This window comes from Capsicum annuum, chromosome 2 (assembly GCF_002878395.1).
Source record: "Capsicum annuum cultivar UCD-10X-F1 chromosome 2, UCD10Xv1.1, whole genome shotgun sequence".
In the NCBI taxonomy this organism is placed as follows: Eukaryota; Viridiplantae; Streptophyta; class Magnoliopsida; order Solanales; family Solanaceae; genus Capsicum; species Capsicum annuum.
The window spans coordinates 61394757-61410865 of record NC_061112.1 but is presented as its reverse complement, the minus strand read 5'-3'; the positions used below and the strand labels follow the sequence as shown (position 1 = coordinate 61410865).

The window sequence follows — 16109 nt, the reverse complement described above, 5'->3', positions numbered from 1 at the left end:
AAATTAAGGAGAAGAAATATACCCAAATTGGCATTCAACTTATCCATTGAAAAGAAAAATAAGTAAAATCTCCAACTTTAAGTTCAATAAACAAAGCTAAATTATCTCTTAGGAACACTCCACAATTTCCTTCTCACTCACAAACTTGTTCTCCACTCTCCAAAGTAGAAAAATTAGCTAAAAGATACTAAAAAACATTGAGGGTTTTTTCCTTCTTCATTTTGGGACTCAGCTCAATGAAATTCCAAATCTACCCTTCAAATTTCTCAACTATTTGTGATCACAATCTCCTGGTCACAATCACGATTCTACGATTGTGTGGAATCTTCATACGATCTCCATATGCTGACTTATTTTTTTTAACCATGATTGCGACCCTCGGATTGTGATCACAGTATATGAGGGTCTTCTAATCTTCAAATTCTTCTCTTGTTGCTCATTTTTTCTCTTCCAGCTTTGTCTAAACTTATTTTCATCAAGTTTCCTACAAATTCACAAAAGCTGGAAATTAATGCATTTTAATGAAGAATTTGTGTCATATAAATAGTTGATTCATTGTAGTGTGCAAGTATTTGGATATAAATGAGTGGTAAATTTTCCACTAATTACCTATACTTCCAGGCAGCTTAAGGTTCATAAGTGGAACTACCCGACTCATAATTTAGAGTTAGAAGCTATGGTTTTTACTTTGAAAATATAGTTTCATTACCTGTATGGGGTACATATGGATATTTATTCAGACTATAAGAGCTTTTAGTATGTGTTTTTATGGAAGAAATTGAACCTCAAGCAAATACGGTATCTTGAGCTACTTAAGAATAATAACATGAGCCTACACTACCACCCAAGTAAAGCAAATATTATTGCTGATGCTCTTAACAAGTTATCCATAGAGATCTTATCTCATGTGGATAAGGAGAAAAAAGGGTTGGTAAAGGATATTCACAGGTTGTCTAACTTGGAAGTCTATCTCTTGGTGCTGAGGTGAAGGAGAAGTAGGCTTTGTATCCCTTTACTTATGTAGAATAAGGATGATATGGGTCAGCAAAAGGTTATGGCATTTGAGATAGGGGGAGATGTCATTCTGAGGTACCAAAGAAGATTGTATCTCCCTGATGTTGATGGGTTGTGGGAAAGGATTTTGAATAAGGATCATGAGTCCAGATATACAGTTTATTTGAATTTGAATAAGATGTATCATGACTTGAAGGAAATCTACTTGTAGAATAATATGAAGAGATATATGGCAAATTTTGTTGCTAAGTATATGGTTTGTCAACAAGTCAAGGTTAAATATTTGATGCCTAGTAGCATGTCTCAAGAGATATAATTGCCCATATGGAAGTGGGGGATGATACATATTGATCTCGCAATCAATCTAATTCTATTTGGGTTATTGTGGATAGGATGACTAAGTCTACTCACTTCTTGCCTGTGAGGACTAATTACTTAGGAGAAGATTATGCTAAGTTGCTCATTTAAGAGATATTTGAGTTGCATGGAGCTTCATTTTCTATCACCTCAAATTGAGGTACACAGTTTTTATCTTACTTTTAGAGTTAGTTTTAGAAAGGTTTGGGTACTTGGGTGAACCTTAGCACCGTTTTCTACCCTTAAACAGATGGGCAAGCAGAGTGTACTATCCAAACTTTAGAAAATATTCTAATGGCCTATGTGATTGATTTTAATGGAAGTTTGGTTAATCATTTGCCTCTTATTGAGTTTGTTTACAATAGCAGTTATCATTCCAACATTTAAATGGCCCATTTTGAGGCTCTTTATGGTAAAATATGTAGGCCTCCTATTGGATGGTTTGAGGTTGGTTATACTAGGTTGTTTGGTCCAGACTTGGTTCACCAAGTCATGGAGAAGGTGAAAGAGATTAGAGAAAGACTCAAGACTGCTCAAAGTTACCAAAAGTCTAACGAGGATGTGAGTTGGAGGGAGTTAGAGTTTGGGGTGAGTGATAAGGTATTCTTGAATGTTTCTCCTATGAAAATAGTCATGATATTTGGGAAGAAGGGGAAGTTCAATCCCTATTATGTTGATCCATATCAGATTGTCAGGAGAATTGGGAATGTCACTTATGAATTAGGTTTGGTAGCGAGTTTGGCTTTGATTCATCCTATTCTCCATATGTCTATGCTGAAAAAGTGTATGGCTCATCCTTATTTGATAGTGCCTGTTGAGGATGTTAGTGTCACAAATTCATTGTGTTATGAGGAAATCCCAGTCCAAATATTGGATAGGCAAGTTCGTAGATTGAGAACTAAGGATGTATCTTTGGTAAAACTGCTTTGGTGAAATCAAAAGATGGAGGAAGCTACATGGAAATATGAAGAAGATAAGAAATCCAAATACACGTCCTTATTTCCATCAATGGATGGTAGTGCATAGGGTTTGAGTTTCGTTTTCCTAATATCAAATTTCAAATTTTTCCTTGGATTTTATTTGTTTCTGTTCTTTTATCTTGCTAAAGGTGCCCTAACTTCTCATTCGGGGATGAGTAATCTAGGGGTGCAATGTAACATCCTAAGTTCTTGGGCTCTATACCCTCTAAGAGATAAATAATTGAATTAGCCAAGTTACTGAACTGATGTTAAAACTGCCAATGATAACAGCCTTGACAACAACTTATTTCAAACATAACGAGTCGTCAAAAAGACTCATTACCACGGTAGTAAGGAAGCCTAGGTTTTGTTCCCTTGACAACGAGTCTAGGTAAGACCCGTTGTGAAAGACAATGAGTTATTAAGATGGACTCGTTGTCATAATAGAAGGATACCAAAGAGTTCATCCCCTGACCATGATTCTTTGTGACAAAGTCAGACAATGAGTCATTATGAGAGACCCATTGTCATAACAGTGAAGGATTAGGTTGTCGATCCTCAGGTAATGACTCCAGGCCATGACTCATTGTCAAACCTTATGAGTCATTACTTAAGCCATGACGATAGTTCTTAGGATTTTTCGGTACATTTTAGTTAGGGTCTTTTCGGTCTTTTTCCTCCCTTCAAACTCTTTCCTGCGACTTAAAAACTCCCAAATGGCCCCTTTTGCATTTAGTTATCAAGATCAAACCTTACTCTTTTCCTCTTTAACTTCCAAGGCAAGAGATACTAGTATTTTATAAGAAATTTAACACTCGGGCTCCAAACTTTGGATACATTTTAACTTCTTCCATATTCCAGGCATGTTGCTCATCCCTAAACTGTATTTTTACATTGTGGCACTAATTTACTCAATATTCATGTGTTTTGAATGATGAATTTAAACTTGGGTTGAGGTTTTTGGTGGTTAAAACTTGAATTGCTTATTTCTTGTTTTAATGGGGTATTCATGCTTAAATTAATGGATTTTGGAATTGAATGGAGGCACTGACATAATGTTTGAAAATTGGTGAAATGGGTTTTATAATATAGATGAATTTAGGTATGGTACATTAACCTAAACCCACCTTGTAAACTTGATCTAAAATTTGGATATTTATATTATTTAACTTACCATTTGGAAATATTGCAATGAAAGAAAGGTTGAATGGATAAAAATGGTTTTAAAATACCTTGGCGGCCAAGATTTTGGATTTTAAATAGAACTTGGGAGTCTAATAGTTAAATGGACTAACTTGGCATAATTGAATTAGCTTTCAAGCATATTGGTTTGATGATACCATGTTGAAAAATGCCTTATTACAGACTCCTTGGTTAATGGTTGGGTTTTTGTGTAAACTATTTTAATTTGGGCTTAAAGGGAATTGTGTAGCTCACTATGATGATGTAGTATCGGGGGACCAACTATATAAACCACATTTTCAGACGTGGAGATGCTAAATCTTATTTTGATGATGATCAACTAACAATAAGGGACCAAGTCCTTAGGTCTTTATTAATTCAGTATAGTTATCACTATCTGGAGTAGTTTTGTTTGTTAGTGTAACTAATTGTGCAGGTGATCTTGTACCTATCAGGACACCTGGACCAATTGTATTTCTACCCTAATCATTATCCAGCTACAAATAGAAAAGAATGCTAGTTTTTGCAAACAGATTATTCAAAGAGAGAAATCAACGAAAACTCAAATATTGCTCAAGTACCAATCTTTTGTGTGCTGAAAGAGTGAGTGTTCTTGAGTTAAGTCTTGGTCTGTAATTGAATTATTCATGTTATAAGAGTACTGTGTTTTCTTTGTGTTCTTAAGAGTGCTTAGGTAGAGTTACCTGAGTTTGATATTAGTTAGAGTTAGTCAATATTGAGGTGAGTTCTTGGCAGATTTGTCAAGGTAGGTTTGTAATAAAATTATTGCAAACTGGTGGAGCTTAAAGTTAAGTTCCCATTGAGTCTGTAATCAAGATTTTTATCATAGTGGATTATTGAGTGCTCATGAGAACAAGTCGTGGTTTTTCCTCCCTTGAGAAAGGAGGTTTCCATATTAAATCAGTGTGTTCTTTAATTTTTAGTAAAGTATAAGTTCCTTACTACTTTACTATTTGATTGCTTGTGTCTGACTCTAGGGACCTAGTCCCTCATAGTGTGGTACAACTCCCCATATTCATCAATTGGTATCAGAGAAAGGACACTTTAAAAGGTTCATACCTGTGATTTATTGATCATGGCTGCTCCACCTAATCTGGAAGAAGAGGAATCTACCACTAGACCAACCCGCTTTAATAAGCAGTACTATGGGTGGTGGAAAAGCATGATGTATGAATTCATTATGGCTGAGGACATTCAGCTAATAGATATAATACTTAATGGTCCTCATGTTCCTGATAGAGAGGTCAAAGAAAGAAACATAACAAATATAGTTGTATAAAACATAAGAGAGTTTGATGATGAAGATCGAAAGAAAGTCACAAAGAATTATAAGGCAAAGAAACTGTTTGTCTTTGGTATAGGACCTGATGAGTATAACAAGATATCTGCTTAGGAAAATGCTAAGGAAATTTGGGATTTCATGAAGATGGCTCATAAAGGAACAACTGATATGAAAGATTCAAAAGTTGACATGCTGACTACTTAGAAAGGAGAGACAATTCAAGAAATGCATACAAGATTCACTTTTATTACAAATATGCTACACTTCTTAGAAGAAGTTATTCCTTTGTATAAGCAAGTGAGAAAAATTCTAGGAATTCTTCCTAAGTCCTGGGAAAGCAAAGTGGGTGCTATCACTGAGGCAAGAAACCTTAAGACTCTCACTATAGATGAACTCATTGGTAATTTAAAGGCTCATGATCTCAAGAATAAGCAATGAAAAGAGAAGAAAGAAGCAAAAAGAGAAATATATCTAGCATTGAAGGCTTCAAAATCTTATTCAAGTAAATAAGACATTAATGTTGCCTATTTGGCAAAAAGAATTGTTAGAGCTATGAAGAAAAGTGGTCAGTTTTAAAGAAGAGGAAGTAGCAACAAGAAGGGAGGCACTATTGAAGTATGTCACAAATATGGAAATCCGGAGCATTTCATTAAGGATTGTCCAATACATAAAATGATTACCAAGAATGTCTCAAGACTGGAAGTGAAAAAGGAAAGAACAAGGACCAGGTCCTTGTAAAATCAAGCCGAAAGGTTGCAGCTGATTATGCAGTAAAGCAGGCCCTAGTGGTGTAGAGAGATTCCTCTAGTGAATCTGATGAAGCTGAAAAGGCAGAAGATATGTATATGCTAGTTGTGGAGGAGTGTGAAGTTACCTATGATTTCTTGTTTTATCTCGTGGAAAACACTGAAGATGAAGAAAAAAATAAGGTAACTCACTCAAGCTTCGAAGAAAATTCAGATGAAGCTCAATTGTAAGATTGCTCAATTCAGATCTAATCATGGAAATGAATTTGAGAACTCCCAAGTTGCAGGATTCTGTGCTGAAAATGGAATCAGTTATATCTTCTCTACTCTAAGGACTCCTCAGCAAAATTAAGTAGTTCAAAGAAAGAACAAAACCATCATAGAAATTGCCAAGATCCTGTTGATTGATAGTGGTCTTCCAAAGAACTTTTGGGTTAAAGCTATAAACACTACTTGCTATTTGACAAATAGGTGCTTGATTAGATCACTCCCAAATAAGACCCCTTATAAGCTTGTGTTCAATAAAAATCCTAAGCTTGACTACTTCAAACCTTTTGGATGTAAATATTTGGTTCTAAATAATCATAAGAATGATTTAGAGATGTTTGACTCCACAAGGACCTGGTCCTAATGGAACTAATCTCATAAGTTCAAACTAGAGGCATAAATCTTCTCATCCATTTGAGAATCTGACTACACCTTTGGAATCTGGAGTCCAAACAAGAGCTCAATCCAGGAATTTCATGGAATTCTCAGCATTTCTATCTCAAATTGAGCCTATGAATGTAAAAAAAGCTCTGAAGGATGTTGACTGGGTTAATGCAATGCAAGAAGAGCTTCAGCAATTTGAAAAAAGTAAAGTCTGGCACTTGATCCCCAGACCTGTTGACTGAACAATTATTAGGACTAAATGAGTGTACAAAAACAAGCAGAATAAACAAGGAACTATCAACAGAAATAAAGCAAAGTTGATTGTTCAAGGCTATAATCAGGAGGAAGGAATTAATTATGATGAGACTTTACCCCTATATCTAGGAAAAAGCCTATTAGGATTCTTATTGCTTTTTCTTCCTATATGGGGTTCAAACTCTTCCAAATAGATTTCAAAAGTGCTTTCCTAAATGAACACTTAAAAGAAGAAGCCTATGTCAAACAACCTCTAGGTTTTGAAGATGCAGATTTTCCTCATCATGTACTCAAATTGGACAAAGTTCTTTATGGGTTGAATCAAGTACCTAGGGCTTGGTATGAGAGACTTTCAAAGTTTTTTTGGAAAATGGCTTTAAAAGAGGGAAAATTGACAATACTCTCTTTTTAAAGTCTAAAGGTAATAGCCTACTGGTCATTCAGATATATGTTGATGATATTATCTTTGGAGCTACTTTTAAATCCCTATATGAAGAGTTTGAAAAGTTAATGGGGAGTGAACTTGAAATGAGCATGATGGGTGAACTGAGTTTTTTCCTAGGTTTACAGATGAAGCAAAATTCTCAAGGGACAATGATCTGTCAAAAGAATTACATCAAAGATCTACTGAACACATACAACATAGGAGATTTCAAACAACTAAAACATTAATTGGAACTAGTTCTAAGATGGATATTGATGAATTTGGTCCCTCGGTTAATAAGATCATGTATAGAGGGATTATTGGATCCTTACTGTATTTCACTACAAGCAGGCCATATATTATATTTAGTGTGTGAATGTGTGCAAGATTTCAGGCCTGTCCTAAGGATTCTCATTTGAAAGTTGCCAAAAGAATTCTTAGGTATCTAAAAGGTACATGGGACCTGGTCCTGTACAATCCTACTGGATACAGCTTTGATCTGGTAGAATATGTTGATGTTGATTATACTGGGTATCTGGTGGATAGAAGAAGTACCTCAGGAATGGCTCATTTTTTGGGTTCTTCCTTAATCTCCTTGTGTTTTAAAAAGCTCATTGCTTTAGCAACTACTAAAGTTGAGTATGTGGTTGTAGCTTCCTGTTGTGCTTAATTTTTATGTATCAAACATCACTGAAGGACTTTGGGATTGTCTCAGTCATTATTCCTATGATGTGTGATAACACAGGTGCTCTCAACATAGCTAAGAATCTAGTGCAGCATACGAGGACCAAGCATATTGATATGAGACATCACTTTCCGAGAATCAATGTTGATAAGGGAGTTATTTGCAACAAGTTTTGCAAGATTGAAGATCAAATAGCAGACATCTTTACTAAGGTTCTTAATAAGGAATAATTTTTAAAGAACAGGTTAAGGCTGGGGTTGATAAAAATATTCTGACTATTAGATGAATTAATTTTTCTCCCTAAAAATGGTTATGATTACGAGATGGGTATCCTTGCTATAGTATGTACTTGTTGGTCTAACTCAATATCATACCTTTGCTGGTATACCATGGGAATAAATTTGGAAGAGGATAGACATGACTTGCAAAAATTTGAAGATTTACTATAAAAAAAGAGGGACCTAGTCCCATCTCTCAGGTTAGTATCATATATGTTTATTTTTTTGTTCTGATAGAAAAAATTGTGTATTCTTTCTTTGTGTCAAAAATTTGTCTTATCCTAAAAATAAAAGGTGAGTCACCCTTAAATTGAATTCAATCTCTTCTCACTCTTTCAAAAGTCAATCTGTATGTGCATATTTTACCCTAATGCCTTTTCAAGATCTATGGTCCTTTTCCTTTCAAAGGAGTACCAACCTGAAATAATTCATGTCCTTAAAATTCAGTGTCAACAAAAACCCACTCTCAAACCTTCTTTAGAACTCCAGTTTCATTTCTTTCTCTTCATTCCTGTTAGGATATCACATGACTGAATCTCAAGTGAATGAAATCCCTAAGAAAATAGTTGATCTTCTTCCTGAAGCTTTGTTGTTTGAAAATCTTCCTTCATTAAAAGAGTCAACCAAGTTAAGTCATTCCATCTGTTCAAATCCATACTCCTTCTTCACTTAACTCATTGATGAAGATTTAACTGCCAAAGCACATGATATTTCGGACAGTGTAATGACAGGTGATGATTGGGTTGCTGAAAATTTCATTTTATTGTTAAATAACCCCAAAAAAGGTTTGTTTGATCCTAAGACACAAGATGTCAGTATAAATACAACAAGTCCTAGGTCTTCATGAATTCAGTAGTTATCACTATCCTGCGTAGTTTTGTCTATTAGTGTAACTAACTATGCAGGTGATCTTGTACCTATGAGGACACCTAGCCTAATCGTATTTCTACCCTAATCATTATCCATCTATAATTAGAAAATATTGCTCCTAAATTCACTAGTTTTTTGCAATAAGATTGTTCAAAGAGAGAAATCAATGAAAACTCAAATGTTGCTCAAGTCTCAATCTTTTGTATACTAAAAGAGTGAGTGTTCTTGAGTCAAGTCTTGGTCTGTAATTGAATTACTCGTGTTATAAGAGTAATGTGTTTTCTTTGTGTTCTTGAGAGTGCTTAGGTAGAGTTACCAGACTTTGATATTGGTTAGAGTTAATCAATATTGAGATGAGTTCTTAGCAGAGTTGTCAAGGTAGGTTTCTAATAGAGTTTATGCAAATTGGTGGAGCTTAGAGTTAAGTTTCCATTGAGTCTGTAATCAAGAACTTGATTATAGCAGATTGTTGAGTGTTTGTGAGGACAAGTTGTAGTTTTTCCTCCCTTGAGCAAGGAGTTTTTTACATTAAATCATTGTATTCTTTAATTTTTGGTAAAGTTTTAGTTTCCTACGTCTTTACTGTTTGATTTCCTATGTCTAACTCTAAGGGACATAGTCCCTTATAGTGTGGTGCAAACCTCATGTTTTGTCGGGGGTCTATGTAATCGTATGCTTGGTGCGCACTTTATATTTTGGATGGCTATCACCTTGGTGTCTTTAGCCTATCCTCAGTTTTCTTGGTACGCGCGGTTAACACGCACTGGGGACCTTTTGATAGGGGGAGTCGGACCCATATAGCCCGTGAGTTCTTTTAGGACAGAGCGAGCTACATTAGGTTAATATTTTAAACTCTCATGTTCATGACCCTTGTTTGTATCCCGGGATTTTATATATGTATATATAAATGTAGTGCATATGGTTTTGATTGGTTTTTGACAGTGGCGTTATTTTATCACTTTTTCCTAAGTTAAATGCCAGTGGTTGCCCCACTGACCGTCCCTGGACGCTGCATCATTTAATGATGTAGGGTATGAGGGTTTTTCCGTTACTCCTATGCAGCGTTAGGTGGTTTGGTACGTTGGTTGAGTTGTTGTGAAGTGGTAAGCCTCCATCTTTCGAAAAACCCTATCATTTCATTAGGTTTCTTTTCATATTTCTAAAATTGTGTATTCTCTTTTGTCATGGACAGAGGCATGTCCCGACCTAGTTAGTATTTTTTATTTTAGAGGCTTTTGTGGACAGTATTGAGATGATTGATTGTCTTGTTTAGACTCTTAGATTTCATTTGATTCATCTATCTTATTTACTTTTTTGGTTGGTTTCCGCTGTTTATTATATTGTGCTCTGCAGGTTAGGCTAAGGGGGTGGTCTCTGATCCACAGTGGGCTTAAGATATCCGTCACGACTAGGCCCTGGTTAGGATCGTTAGAGTATTGATCCCGATAAACCATCATATTCTATAAGGAGTGCTCGCTTGATGTTGACCCTAGTTTAAACTTCGTTGAAACTCAATCGGTAAGGGCACTTTCAACTTAACTTTGTGTAAGGGGTTTTGTAGGACCTTAGTTCATACCTAATACACTTCCACACTAAGAATTGCTCTTAATACTCATGAAAAATATAAATTTCATTGAGTTCGGGTCTATTAATACACATCGGAAAGCTCAAATCTTAGATTGAAAGCTTGAGGTGGTACAATGAACAAAGTAATTATTATTTTGGACTCAAATTTATATCGGAGAATGAAAATTAAAAACTTCACGCCTTTACCGCAGATACTTCAGTAACAACGGAATGGATCGTTTCAAGTTCATAACAGATTATAACAAGCAAGACATATACAATCGGATTTAACTTGAAAAATATTTTAAATCATGATTCATGTCTAAATTTAATTTTCACGCGATAATTCATGTTGTATTCAATTTTTTGAGTTGATCTTGTGTGAAGTCGTTTTCTGCAAGTAATTGTAGACATGAAATACAAGCACGTTTAGAAAGCTACATCGCCATTAACCATTATTATGCAAAATAGCATATCAGTTTGATGATAATAATAAAAAGCGAATGAGATAATGACTTATCCTACTCAAATAGCGTTATTGTTTAGATGCTTTGAATTTCTACACAATTAGTTGTAGAACAAACGGTCAAATTTATCCTTTTATTTTGAAAAATTGACTAAATATATCTTTTGTTATATTGTTGAGCCAAATTTATCCATGTTATCATACTTTGGGGTCAAATTTACCTCTTTACTTTGAAAAATTATCAAAATACACCCTTTGTCATTCTTTGGTGTCAAATTTACCCTCGTTGTTAAGAAACTTTTCATATGTACCCTTTCTTAATAGAAAAAACTTAAATAACATTAAATACCCCATTTTAAAAAAAATAAAATACACATGAATCTAACCCGTCCGATCTGACTCGCAAAAAATACAAATAAATATCTCTCCCTTAGTTTTATTGATTGAATTTTTCCAACAAGATTAAGCCACTGGATATTTATCAGTGCATAGCTCATTAAAAATTGATCTGCATCAGTGCAGACACGAAGAACTATATTCCTCTCTCAGTTCATGGATTTGCATCAGTGCAGAACTCATGAAAAATAACACTAGACGGTCAAATGCAATATATTAGACCCATTGGATATTTCTCTGAATGATTGAGCTAAGAGGTCTCCTCATGTGTCAATCGTGACATCTATTTTTTCATATTCTATTTTTTCATATATCTTTATGTACAATTTAGTGCCATCTCTTTATTCGTATATCTTTACATGCAATTTAGATCAATAAAAAATTTTCAATCATGTCATTTGCTCAGAAAATTTGTTTACTGATTGTAGAATCTAGATGCACATTGAATTGCATATCAAATTTTGAAATTTGAACATAATCAAACAAGAGCAGAGTTTGCAATAGACATTTTTTCTAGTTTGATGTTTCTACGTTATCCCATTTTATTTTACCTTTTTTTCATTTGTAAACAACCTACCGGCGTTGCACGTTGAAAGAGAAGTATTCTTATTCCTTGGGAAAATTCGACCAAAAAATCTGAGAGAGGGGCATATTTATTTGTGTATTTTTTGTGGGTCGGATCGAGCGAATTAGATTAGGATGTGATTTATTTTTTAAAAATTGGGTAATTTAACATTGATTTGGGCTTTTTCTGTTAAAGGAAGGGTACAAGTGAAAAGTATATTAACAATAAGGATAAATATGACACCAAAGTATGAAATTGAGGGTAAATTTGGCTCAAAAGTATGACGAAGGATTTTAGCCAATTTTTTAAAGTAGATGGATAAATTTGGCCCCATGACAGCGAGGGTAAACTCAACTGCAAGGTATGACAAAAAAATATTTAGCCATGACGACGAGGGTAAATTTAACCAATCGTTTTCCCTTCGTTATATTTCAAGACTTGGACAATGGACGAAATAACACTCACACTGACGATTGACATTGAATTCTGCAAATTGTTGATGAATTCTATAAATCATCAAAGTTTTCTGATAAATTCTGGAGACGGTCCAAGAGCGAAGATATTAGAGACTAAGGAGCATAGCTAGGATCACACATATGACATAGCTCAGTTGTATTGACATCCAAGTATAAGATAGTTATTGTTATTTGGTTATTCAGGCAAATTAAGATGCACGTTGGGTATTAGTTAAATAATGGCGCCAAAATAGGTCATTTGTGCACTTTGGCCAACCCTTTTTACATGTAAAACTTGTATAGCAGTAAGTTAATCACAGATGATGCAATAAATGAATCACGTCCCTAACGCACACAAGTTAGCACCTCATATTGTAAAGAAGTATATCACAACCAAGCATAAAGATGCTTATTAAGTTTTTCAAGGGCAACAAATGCCTCTTTTTAAAAAGGTACAAATATAATGAAGTCAGTCAATGATGCTATATTTGAAACAAACAGAAACACGATAACAAGATAATATTGAGTACAACACCAAAAAAGACGAGGTTTCTGTTGAGGGTCCCTGACGCCCCGAGTCGAATGGAATTGAAAAGAGACATTTCGAGGGCTAGCACAAGTCTTCAGCACTGCAGCAGATCCAGCAAGACAATTGTCACTGCTTTTCAGGAAGACAAGATCAGAAGCCAGTAACTTCATAGCTCTCAGTAAGCTTTACCTCCAAGATAAGTGACCTAGCCCCAAAGATTTTGGTTAAAGAAATTATGCTGAGGGGCTGCATGGGGAAGTAGAATCAAAATTCCCCAGCCTGTATAATAAGAAATAACGACGACAGATGAACATCATAGCATAAAAGGAAAAGAAAATGCTTGTCCCCAAACAAAACAACATATACATCTCAACAAAATCAAGCAGCCAGTTTAAAAGACATTGTATAATTCTAATCCCAATTCTGTTCTCTTTTATTCCCGTCTATTTCCTTCATGAGATGTCATTGCCATCAGCAACAGTAAAGGATTGCTCAAAGAAGCATAATAGCTACCAACCCCTGGGCCACAAAACAGTTCTCTCTTTAATTTGGATTTCCAACTGGCATTGGCTGCGAATGCTGCCCCCCAGCTAGTCCAGTCATCCCATCGCCATGCTGCTTAGATGGAGTACTTAATTCAGTAGATGATGATCTACTAAGATGTGCATCGGCGTTTTCATGTCTTATAGCCTTATCATCAAATGCAAGACGTCGGAGATTTTCTACAAGTATAGGCTTCTTTTGAGATTGTGAGCTTGAAACACTTGAATTCTGAGCCAATGGCGGCATGAGCCAATGAAACCAGTCATTTCTCCGCCTTAACTTTTCACCCTGCAACACGAGCAAGACATATTTAGAACCCATAACAGTTTAAAGGCAAATACTACCAGAGACCAGAGTAATTCCTATTTTCAGCATAACCACTATACTAATATTCTTAAAAGCATGTTCCAAGTTATGAAAGCACTAAATACCAAAATAGGCCCATGTGATAGTGTAGATGCAAATTACTACCCAAGTATTTTCATGGCTAGTCCATCAAGCAATTTGCTATATCTGAAGCACTAAACATCTCAATCAGCTTAGAGAACATCAGCAAACAAACTCAATCTATAATTCAAACAGCAGCAACTGTGAATGTAGGATGCATTAACAAGGATGAATAGCAAACCATTATTTTGTTTCTAGCATGACCTACTTCAAAGAACATGGTGGGCAATGCACAAGATTCTTGAATACTTAAAAACCATTTACAAGGGCAACAGGCTCTAGGTGTACACAAGATTCTGCGCTCACATCTCTAACGTTTTTAACAAGTGCTCCGTATTTTACAACACAAGCACTTCGCCAAAAACTCAAACACATAGTGAACCCTTCTTTTTTGGCCAGAGAAAGTAGAGACTAAAAGTCTAAAGAGACCACAAACCACATATAGAAAGCATACCTGCACTTCTACAACAGTAGAGGAAATCACAGCATTCAGTATCAGTTGTACATTATCTGTTAACTCCATTACCTGCAAAAATGAAAATTCTAGTTCTTATCTTGAAACTGTTCGACATATTTTGTTGCATGTATATGAAATATGGAACCACAAAACGAGAAAGAGTATTTTTTAGTCTTTATTTATCTATTAATAAGTTCAACTAATTTCATTTAGATTCCGCATTGTTCACATAATTTCCGGTCATCTTTTTCACCTCTGGTTACTCGACAATTTCCAGAAAGCACAAATTCTGCTTCTTATAGAACCAAAATTTCTTTCAGGAAACACCTATACCTCTATTAGAATAGGAATTCATATAAAAAAAAGGATTTGATTGTATAGTGTACAACTGTTATGTACACAAAATTGGCAGGCCAAATACAAGCCAAGTTTTTCACGGCACACAAAGTTACCACAGAAAGAATGCTAAAGGCATGCAACTGAGTGGGGTTGCACTGAGATCTACTGAAGAACCTTTGATCTAAAAGGATAACCACAGACTCTCCATCCATCTTCAACTCAACCCCAAAAGATTAATCGTTCAACATATGCCACTGCCGTTGCAGCAAAAATGACATAAAGAACTATCACAACAGCATTATTATACAGATTGAACCAAAATCATGCCGTCAAGTGCAAACTCCCTGAAATGTGGCACAGATCAGAATCCCTTGTATAATCTTAGAATATCAAGTATTTGGCGCACTAGCATGTCAGAATATTTGAGTTCATATTCAGACAACCCTTCATATGATTCTCAGATGTCAATATCTTTGAGGTAAGAGTACCTTTTTATATTAATACTGCTTTGCAAATAAAAGTTCGACAAACGCAGGGTGACCCTACAAGTACAACCTATTGTAGCCAGATCACCTTGTACCACCTTGTACCAGAGAACATTCACATATTGCACTCATAACCATCCCATCAAACAGGCACTCACCCAATATCACCCAGTATAACAATAATTTGATATGCCAACAGGCATTTCTTGTACTGACATGATTTTCTGTTAATGATGCATAAGCAATTCAGTCCAGTGACTTCAACTCCAAATTAATTTAATGAACATTAATACTTGGAAAAACCTTCTGGATAAAGCCCCATATGACATAAATTATGCCATAGAATGATCGAATCCATTCAATTGCTTACCAGTTACTACTACCTGGTCATATCATGGACCAATCGAAGAAGAGGGACAAGTCATGCAACTCTAGGTGTTCCAACCCAACAAGTTCGGATAAGGCAGAAATATTTCCTCCCTAAGGAAGGAGTTAGAAGCTTTCCTCAACTTTACCTTTTCTCGTCCTGTAATACTCTAAAAAGAGAAAAAGCAAGTTTATTTAATTGATCAAGTTTATGGTTATAGTAAAAGAAATGCTCTCAGGCACTTCTTTCAAGGTTTACCAGCTTTATGGCATGTTTGACCAAGCTTCTAAAATCAGTTTATTTTGAAAAGTGCTTATTTCAATAAGTGTTCTCCAAAAAAGCACTTTTGGTGAGACGTTAGTGTTGGCCAAGCTTTCTGAGAAGTGTTTTTTTCAAAAGTATTTTTCTCTCCCCCTCTCTCCCCCTCTCTCTCTCGCCCGACCCTCTCCCCACCCCCAGCTTACCGGCCCCGGTTCCCGGCGCCGTCGCCGACCCGATCCGGCCGCCGGCTCCGACCGACGGTCGCCGGCGCTGATCAGATCGCCGGCTACGGCCTCCGGTCGCCGGTTCTCCTTCTCCCTCTCTCTCTCTCTCTCTACCCCCCTCTCCATCCCAAGCGTACCGGCCCGGTCCCCGGCGCCGTCGCTGAACGTCGGAGCCGACCAGATCCGACCGCCGGCTCCGACCTCCGGTCGTCGCTCCCCGGCGCCGACCCGACTGGACCGCCGGTCGTCGCTCTCCGGCGCCGACCCGACACCCCCCCCCTCGCC

General features: G+C 36.1%; 1 protein-coding gene across 4 annotated transcripts in view; it reads right to left on the bottom strand.

The window, feature by feature from the left end:
• Nucleotides 1-13003: 13003 nt before the first annotated feature.
• LOC107858562 (la-related protein 1C) overlaps nt 13004-16109 on the bottom strand; it is a 19646-nt gene continuing 16540 nt past the window's right edge. For all 4 annotated transcript variants that reach the window (XM_016703291.2, XM_016703292.2, XM_016703293.2 and 1 more), the window contains 2 exons: nt 14146-14217; nt 13004-13532 (listed from right to left, as the gene is read on the bottom strand). In XM_016703291.2, coding sequence (XP_016558777.2) covers nt 13245-13532; nt 14146-14217 — 360 coding nt within the window. In that variant the 3' untranslated portion in view covers nt 13004-13244. The remainder of the gene's footprint in view (nt 13533-14145; nt 14218-16109) is intronic.